We start from the raw sequence: 9,104 nt of genomic DNA on the forward strand, positions 1-9,104 counted from the left end.
CTGGAGTAGCACTATTAACTGATGTGGTTTGAAAAAAACATGTTTTCCGATGACAGGATCCCTTTAAACACAACAATCTTGGCTGGTTGTAACCTCGGCTTCTACCACTTCCAACTGCAGATAATTTATTTTACTGGCCTGTGCCCAAGAACCCTAAAAAGTGAAACTATTTTCCAAGAAAGATATATTTAGTAAAGCCTAGGCAAACGTTCAAATAAACAGTATGTCTTTAAAAAGGCAAATGAAGAATATTTAAGAATATTCATGTTTAAGTTATTTGCCCTTTAATTGACTTTCAATGCGCTATAAGAAATCTACACTGTATACCTTTGATCTGTGTGTTAAAATGTTTTTGTTCTGCTATAAATAATCTCCCGCAGTTGCACAACAGATTTACAGTAAGAAGCCAAGAGCAGGGATGGGCAACCTTTTCACATCTATCTGTTTGCAGAACTAAAACTCAGAGTGTACAGTATTTCCACCATATCTCTTGGCAGGGTGAAGCTGGCACATTCCATTTTGCAACTAACAGTATTCCAAAGGTTGCTTGTTCCTGGCAGGACCAGTTCCAGGTTGGCTAAGCCAGGAATGATAAGAGAATATAGGGGATTTGCTTCCTCCCTTGAATCACAAGTAGCACAATTTTAAATATCTTATACAAACCAACTAGGGGTTTAGGACACTGTATATTTTTATGGGTGTTGTTAGTGAAGGCTCCATCCTGTGTCTGAAAGATTATTCATTCAAAAGTTCAGTAAAGCCAATGAAGCTGGACATGGGGGAGTGCTGTTTTTTTAAGAACCCAGGGAAGATATATTTTACATACACCCCGGCATTAGTACGGCAGCCCCCAAATAAACACAAACATGCATGCAGATAAGGCACCTGTTCAGACTGTCCTGAATATTTATGAGAACATGAAGATAATGTAAAGGGTATGTAATCAGTTTTAAGCTGATATCTGCATATATTTTTTACAAGTTCTAAAACACAATAAGACCAACATATGAGTTAAAGCAGCCAAATTGGTTGGTGTAAAATAATGGACAGACACCATACGCTGTATCTTTTTTGGACCCTTCTATTGAAACTTCTAATAGAGTATCTACTTGATTTATAGGAGTTACTGCCCAGTCTTTGTCTAATCTCCATACCACATGCAGGGCACCATTTTTGTCCAGACAGCAACCACAATAGCCGCTCAATGTTATCATTCATGTACTCGCAGTGAAGGGGAAAAAACACAGGAACAATAAAAGTAGATTGAAGGAATTTTTATTGGAGATGCCTGTGTTTCTCACCAGACATAAAATCCCTCCCACAGAATTCAGATTTCCACCACTAACACAGACCGTATCTAAAACAGTGGTAGCTACATACAAGAAACGTTCCATATACTGGGTGTTTTACAACTGCAAACAAACTTTAAGGCATCAGTGTTCTTTTTTTTTCCCATCCAAAGCTGCCAGATTTACATCAGAGACTTACTACTATTTTTTCCGAGGGATATTAGCACCGCATATATGTATATATATCTCTTTTGTTACATTCAAAGTCTCTTCCAAGGGAAAAACAAAACAAAAAAATATCTGCCCGTAAATACTGCTAATTTTGTATTTTTTTTTAATACAGGCATGAGATTTCTATTGTGCACTGAGCAATGTAACTTGCAGCGGGCGTTACAGTAAAAACGTGCCCAGATTTATGGTGAATAGGACGCTGAGCTTCAGCATAGAGCCAGTCCCACTGGTAGAAGGGGGAGCAGTAAAAGAGAAAGTTGCAAGGAGACGGGTAGAGAATAAGGAACTGCTTTCTATATTTCTGCAAACAGTCATATCCTCCAAACAATAACAAACAGAATGTAGGAGCTTGGTCACACACTTGGAAGAGATAGCTATAACGGGTATAAGTCTTAAGTGGTTATACCCTTACCAACACCTCCACATGTAAACATTGGCTGTTTGAATTATTTGAGGGCTATGGCTAGTGCTCCTACCATCAATACACAGGGGACACAATTTTCTGCTGCACATCTTATTGTCTAAAGCTTCTGCTGGAGGAAGTTGTTGTCACAGAGTAAGATTTCACGCCGGAGCTTCCACCGCTGCCGAACCTGGCGGAGCTGTTTCCAAAGCCTCCAGCTCCATAAGAGCTGCCGCCTGAGTATCCAGAACCGAATCCACTGCTGCTGCCGCCGCCCATGCTGCTGGAGGTTGAGTTCACCACAGCTGTGACAAAGAAGTAAATATATTAGTGATCTACTCCATATATACAGTAGGCACAGAACAACCAACCCTAGAGCCAAATAAGAGTGAGATACTTACATACACTAACTGGTCCAGGTCCTTCGGTAATTCTGTAGGGAGAAGAGGAATGGATGTTAGATCAATAGGAGAAGGAGAAGATCAGCTTTTTTTTCAAAGTCTTAAGATCTAGTTGATACCCCCAACAGGAGATGTTTCGGTAATCGTTTGTTTTCTTTTATACGTAAAAGTAATTAAATAAAGGCATATAAAGCTATTAATAAACGATGATGAGCTTGTTAGGAAATGGCCATTGCAGCCTATAAGGGTTTGAAATGAATGCTACTTATGATTATACAATTAGAAGGATACACAAATGAGGAGTGAGTGTGTAGTATTAACCTACTATGAGAAGGGTTTGTATTGGAGAAATAATATGAATGTGAATATATAGCAGGTAGTATCTTCTCGGTGAGGCTATGTGCTCCTATAACTTCATTATTCTCCATTTATGACATCTATAATATAAACTGGTGGTGCAGTGCAGAATGCAAAATGTGATTACCTGTTCTCTTCTCCTTCCAGCAGCTTCCTGTATGTGGCAATCTCAATATCCAGAGCCAGTTTCACATTCATCAGTTCCTGGTATTCACGCAGCTGGCGAGCCATGTCCTGCTTGGCCTTCTGCAGAGCAGCCTCCAGCTCAGCGAGCTTGCTCCGGGCATCCTTCAGTGCCAGCTCTCCACGTTCCTCAGCCTCGGCAATCTGTGCCTCAAGCTTAGCTCTCTAAAAATACAAATACCATTTGAAATTATGAAATGCATTTGCCCAAGTTATATTTATTACTACCATGGTACTAAAAATAATTTACCTTTATGGGTTGGGACTTACAATCAACCATTCTTCTACCATCAAGATCATTATATGAATTTAACAAGGACAATGAATATTTGATGTAAAAACAAAGAGACTGTACTGTACACCCTTTATATAAAGAAAGCATTCTCTACAGTAATATTGCTATTATTTAATGGATCACTTGACCAAAGGAACATTGGTAGGACAGCCCAGAGCCCACAGCAAGCAGATGGAATTGCCAGCCCAGGCAGCTCATTGTGCTCAAGCATAGAAGGTCTAAACATTTGCAATATTTAGGAGTAACAGGTGAACACTTTATGATTCACCTCTCCGCGCCCTGCCCTTAAACCAGAATTCTCAAAGGAAAACGTGAATATTAATGGGTGTCTGCCGCTTGCTGTTTGTACCTTCCGGGCACAACTGCAGCGGTTTTCATTGCACCTGCTCAGGTATAATTATATTTATTAAGAGAAACTGGAACCTGTCGGCAGCATCCGAGTGTTAATCTGTATAAGAAACTAGGTACAGCTTTATCTTCAAACCGTATGGCCAAGACTACAGGGTGGAAAAAAAGGAACGCAAAGGGCTTGGCTGGGTTACCAATGGATCAGTCACATGTGACAGCTGAGACAAGAACTTGTCAGTGCTGCAGTGAGTATTTCCCCGAGGACACTCATTTATTGCTAGGGAAGCAGTGATGGCCGACGTCAATGACAGAGACTGGCCAGAAGGAGCAAAATGAACTGAAGCATGGACTGTAGAAAAGGCCATCATCTTCAGTCTGGGTTGTATTTCAGTTTTAACACCCTAGGGGGCTCACCTTTTACCACTTGCTGTCTGTACTTAACTCAGGGCTACATCTAATAAGGCCACAGCATGCCTTTTAATTGCAGGAAGAACCCTGCCCTAATAAAGTAACATCAGAACTGAAATACTGTAGAACCTTACCTGAGCCTTTACGCTCTCAATCTCAGCCTGCAGTCTCTGCATAGCACGGTTCAATTCAGAAATCTCAGTCTTGGTGGAGCGCAAGTCATCACCATGGCGGCCTGCGGCAGCCTGCAATTCCTGGAACTGTAGGGGGGGAACATGAAATTATGACTTACAATTCTAAAGAAACTGGTCATTAATAAATTCTAGTACGTTTTTATGATGATATCGTAAATATGATCCTACCTTACTCTGGTACGCGGACTCTGCATTGGCACGGCTCTTATTGGCAATGTCTTCATACTGAGCCTTGACTTCAGCAATGATGCTGTCCATGTCCAGAGCTCTGTTGTTGTCCATAGATAGGACAACTGAAGTGTCAGAGATCTGTTCCTGCAGCTCACGGAGTTCCTGGAGAGGGGATTAAATAATCCAATGAGAATTTAATAAACTCATAGACAACACACCATATTTCTGTGAGCGCTAAATGCCTATTTTACTGGCTAGTAGATGTCTTGTACTTACAGCTTCATACAGGGCCCTCAAGAAGTTGATCTCATCTGTCAGACCCTCCATCTTGGACTCCAGCTCTACTTTGTTCATGTAAGCAGCATCCACATCCTTTAAGAAAAATGAAAACAGTTTGTTTTATAGCTATTGCTGAAGGAATACTCGTCCCATCCTGTTTTTTGGTTGCATTTTAATCTTCCATTGGCTGCAACAACTGTGCACAATATAATAAATGTAGCGAAGATCTCATGGCTGTTTGAGACCCGAGTACAAGCCCAATGAAAATGAGTTTATAGCTTTTGCCAAAACTTACCTTCTTCAGAACAACAAATTCGTTCTCAGCGCCAGTGCGTTTGTTGATCTCATCCTCGTACCTGTAGGGAAGAAGGGAGAATATGGGGTGAGAGTGAGTTTGCCAGAAGTGACTTCCAGTGCAAAACAAGACCTAACTGTGCCGACTTTCTATTCATTGTTCTATGAGCTGCTCAGAAAGGCAGGCAACCAGCTCTGTCTCTTGTTTCATGCTCCATTTAATTAACTAACCTCTTCTGTGCCAGGGGATGTTGGAATACTTTGCATTCCACCTGGGCACTGAACAATCAAACCTTGATACAGTTTCACTTCCAGCTGCCCCTGACCAGGAACTGAAGTCATAGAATAGGGGGCACTGTGCCCAACTTCTGCCTATATGTAACATACGGGTGCTGCTACTGCCAAAATGTTATATGAAAAAAGCCACCACACTTAGAACAGCAATAAACTTGCAGTCACAACAGTATAGGGTGTTTGTATCATTAAATAGTGGGCTGCAGGGCTTAAATATAAACCCTGCAGCAGATATTTACTTTCACTATTGTAACCGCACTAAATGGATCACAGTTTGTTGCTCACTAGCAATTTACTGCATAATGTTGCCAATATAATAACATTGGCCTCTTTTTGTGGAATTGTATTGTGAATGTTTTTAGGGAAAGAAATCCTTATAAAGTTATTCAAAGCTGTATCTGATGAGCGGTCATTGTTTATGGTGCAAATGTATCTTCGCCCGCAGCCAATTGTCTTGCAGTGGTGGAACTGAGTGTACAATTTCTCTCCCTTGCTCTGCTATTGACTTTGCTGGAAGGGCCACACCTAAGGTTTATCTTCATTGTTTGCTTTAGTTCCTGTCAGACTCTACTTGGCCAGCACTAGAAGCTTTTGCAAACCCTCCTCCCCACTGTATTCAGCCTGTTCTCCTGTCCCATAAGGGTGTGGCCCCTGCCCCACAGACGTGGTATTGTACATTTTTGTACAGCTCTGCACAATACAGGAATTAAAATCTAGACTTTCTGTTAACTCTTTATGGTGAGAAAAGCATGGACGACTAGCAGAAACAAATGTGCCTTAAGCTATGAACTTGTAAATTAGTTACAAGTGACACTTCTGCTCTTACAGGTTGTACCGGTTAGTCCAGAGAGTTTGGCAGATTTTGGCCTTGCAGAACTATCACTCCCTTGGTCTGTATGAAAAGGGCAATACGTATGATGAGAGCTGTAGTTCTGCAGTCACTGAAGCAGTTAAAGTTACCAGTTGCTTTATAACAAAAGAGTTGCACAAAACTGGCAATTGCTATCAGTCTATACTTTAATGGGGACATGTCTAAATGAAAATGGCCAGTGCATTTCAGTGGTCACACTTACTTATTCTTGAAGTCCTCGACCAGATCCTGCATGTTTCTGAGTTCTCCCTCTAGTTTGCCCTTATCGTTGGTCAGAGACTCCAGCTGCCTTCTCAGGTTGGCAATGTAAGCCTCAAACAAGGGGCCGATGTTGCTGGCCTTGGCGGATTTCTGGTTCTGAAGGAGTTCCCATTTGGTCTCCAGAACCCTGTTTTGTTGTTCCAGGAACCTGACCTGAAAATTAAAAATGAAGAAAAAAAAAAGGTCAGGAATAAAGCTTGCACATCTGTATATTCAATTGTCTCTCCCCCACTGGCCCGGAACTGCATTTAGGACTGTAGTCATATGACATGCCCACAGGGCTACTATGTTCAGTTCAGCAGGGAACAGGTTAATGATACACACCCACACCTTGCATTAGCAGTGGTAGAAAGTTTGTGTTAAAACTCATCTTTGGTGAGTGCAACCCCATTAATAGACACTTTGCTGAGCCCAGAGCCCCCACTTTACAATAATGGAAGTAAAATACATTTTACTGCACCAGCTGGGTTATTTCTAGATGTCCATGTTGTAGGGTTGCTCAGAGCAGAGCTGGCATAAAGAGTCGCAAATGCCCAACCTGTTATATTCCATTATAGGTTGAACTTCAAACCTCAACATTTTCCAACAAGCTGTAATAGGACAAATGCTGCAGGTTGGACATGCCTGCATTTAGGTGCCCCTGATAGTCCAAATGTGTTAACCCCTTCTACTAATAAATGAACACTTTCCCTTTAATATAGGACTTAATACAGCCATTGGAGTGCAAGGGGGCAGGGCAGCAGCTGCACCAGGGGACTCACCTTATCAATGAATGAGGCAAACTTGTTGTTCAGGGTCTTGATCTGCTCCCTCTCCTCCTGTCTGACAGTTTGAATGGTGGGATCAATCTCCAGGTTGAGAGGAGACAACAGGCTCTGGTTAATGGTCACCTCCTGGATACCAGGTCCGGAATAGGCAACTCCACCACCGAATCCAGAGCCACCATAACCAGCACCACCGAATCCTGCGCCACCAAATCCTGCGCCACCGGAGCGGCCGCTGCTCACGCCGTAGGAGACGCTCCTTTTCACGCTGCCGAGGTTGGACAGGCTGGAGCTGCTGAAATTGCCCCCTGCTCTTCCGAGCCCGGAGCCTCCGCTGGAGGAGCGAGTGGAGCTGATGCGCATCTGGCTGAAGCCGGCATTTGGGACTGCGGAGCGGGTGCTGAAGCTGCTCTGTCTGCTGTTGAAAGCCATAGTGATCAGGTAGAGGCTGCTAGTAGTGCAGGAGAGTTGCTTGTTTGCTGATGGTCTGCCTGAGAGATCCAGTACTCCTAACCAGCCTGCGACTCCCTTTTATATGCACAGAGGAGCTGGGATCTGCCCTGGGGGCAGTGGCACAGGGATCAGTTTACTGCGTGTCCCAGTTGGGTGGGGCCACACATACCTGTAGCACAGCACTGGCCACACCTGTGTCCCTTCTCAGCTGCCCCCCTCCCAGATCATTCCCTGACCTGTTGGATTGATTCAAATTAAAAATGCTTGGCAGAACGAGCAACCTTTCCCTGTTTAATCTTTTACAATACAAAGTTTCAATCGTCAACAGTTTCTGCAAATTTCATGTTTCCAGTTTATGCTGTACTACAGCCCTCAGTAGCTGAGATAAGCAAGCCAAGCTAACGTCTTTATTTATATGTATAGAGAGAGAGAGAGAGAGAGAGAGAGAGAGAGAGAGAAACTTTCCATATATAAAATAAGTAGTGCAGAAATATTAGCCTTATTTTATTTATTGTTCTTTCCCTCTAATTTCCACATATGAAAATTGAAAGCGTGTGATAACATTGCCTGCAAGTGAATGCAAGAGTAATAGTTTCTAAATGCAATGTAGATTTAAGGAGAATAGAAATGTTCTATGTCTATTTATGTTGTGCCTCCATGAGTTTTTGAGTGGTACAACTTACACAGAAATGTGCCCAAAAAATACTAAACACCCCTATTTACCATTCACCTCTTCCTATGGGAAACATACTGACAGTCAGACCCTTGTTCAGATACTCTCAAGTGATGCAATACAACAGTAATGGTGAGAGTGATGTGTCCCATAGCACAAACACTTGGGGGTCACAAAGTAAGGCTGTAATGACTGGGGTGCCTTGGAACAGGGGTAAATGAACCACGTGCTATAGAAACAATGCAGCAAGCAAGAGGAATGTTCTGGGAGAGTGAGATTGGTTGGGTGTGTTGGCATTTAGCACAGAACTGTCAGATCCGTTGGTCTGATTGTTTTGCAAAGGGATCACCCTAACTAACTTTTTACCAAATTTCTCATTAAGGGGCAGAATTGAGGGGTCCCTTTTTGAGTCATCTAATTTCCCTCTTCTACACATCTGCTGTAACAACTCAGTCTCCTGCCATTCATAGTTTGCAGCTAAATGTAAGCCCCCACAATAGAAAAGGCCTAAAGCCTATGTGACATTGCCTCATTGGGGTTGGACACAGCTGGGTGCATTACAGGGGGCAAAGTCTGGGCATAATGGAACATGGCCAAAATTATTTAGAAAATAGGGCCCACTGGGTTGACCTCAAAGTAATAGGTGTCTATGGGAAAATCTGGAACGTGGGACAAGACTTTTCTGTGCATATCTGCATGTAGAAAATAAAATATCATCCCCAACCAACGTAAATAGTGGGAAACTGATTTTTTTTGCACATTTTGTGTATAAATGCGGCGTTGGGGGTCACACTGCTGCAAGAGATTGCTTGTACCAATTCATAGGAAGCCTTTCTTCTTCTGATGAGCTGACAGCCACAACTGATCTGCATCAAGTTTCAAGACATAAATATGTTCTGGGTGTGTGCGGGAGGGAAAGGGAGGTTAGGGGTTTC

General features: G+C 42.6%; 1 protein-coding gene across 1 annotated transcript; it reads right to left on the bottom strand.

The window, feature by feature from the left end:
• Nucleotides 1-1,261: 1,261 nt before the first annotated feature.
• On the bottom strand, nucleotides 1,262-7,489 carry krt7.L (keratin 7 L homeolog). Its single transcript, NM_001101757.1, is given in 9 exon segments — nucleotides 1,262-2,228; nucleotides 2,325-2,356; nucleotides 2,809-3,029; nucleotides 4,050-4,175; nucleotides 4,278-4,442; nucleotides 4,557-4,652; nucleotides 4,855-4,915; nucleotides 6,221-6,432; nucleotides 7,041-7,489. Coding segments are annotated over 9 exon segments (1,542 nt in total). The 5' UTR covers nucleotides 7,476-7,489; the 3' UTR covers nucleotides 1,262-2,034.
• Between the last annotated feature and the right edge of the window lie 1,615 nt (nucleotides 7,490-9,104).

Source organism: Xenopus laevis, chromosome 2L, assembly GCF_017654675.1.
Source record: "Xenopus laevis strain J_2021 chromosome 2L, Xenopus_laevis_v10.1, whole genome shotgun sequence".
In the NCBI taxonomy this organism is placed as follows: Eukaryota; Metazoa; Chordata; class Amphibia; order Anura; family Pipidae; genus Xenopus; species Xenopus laevis.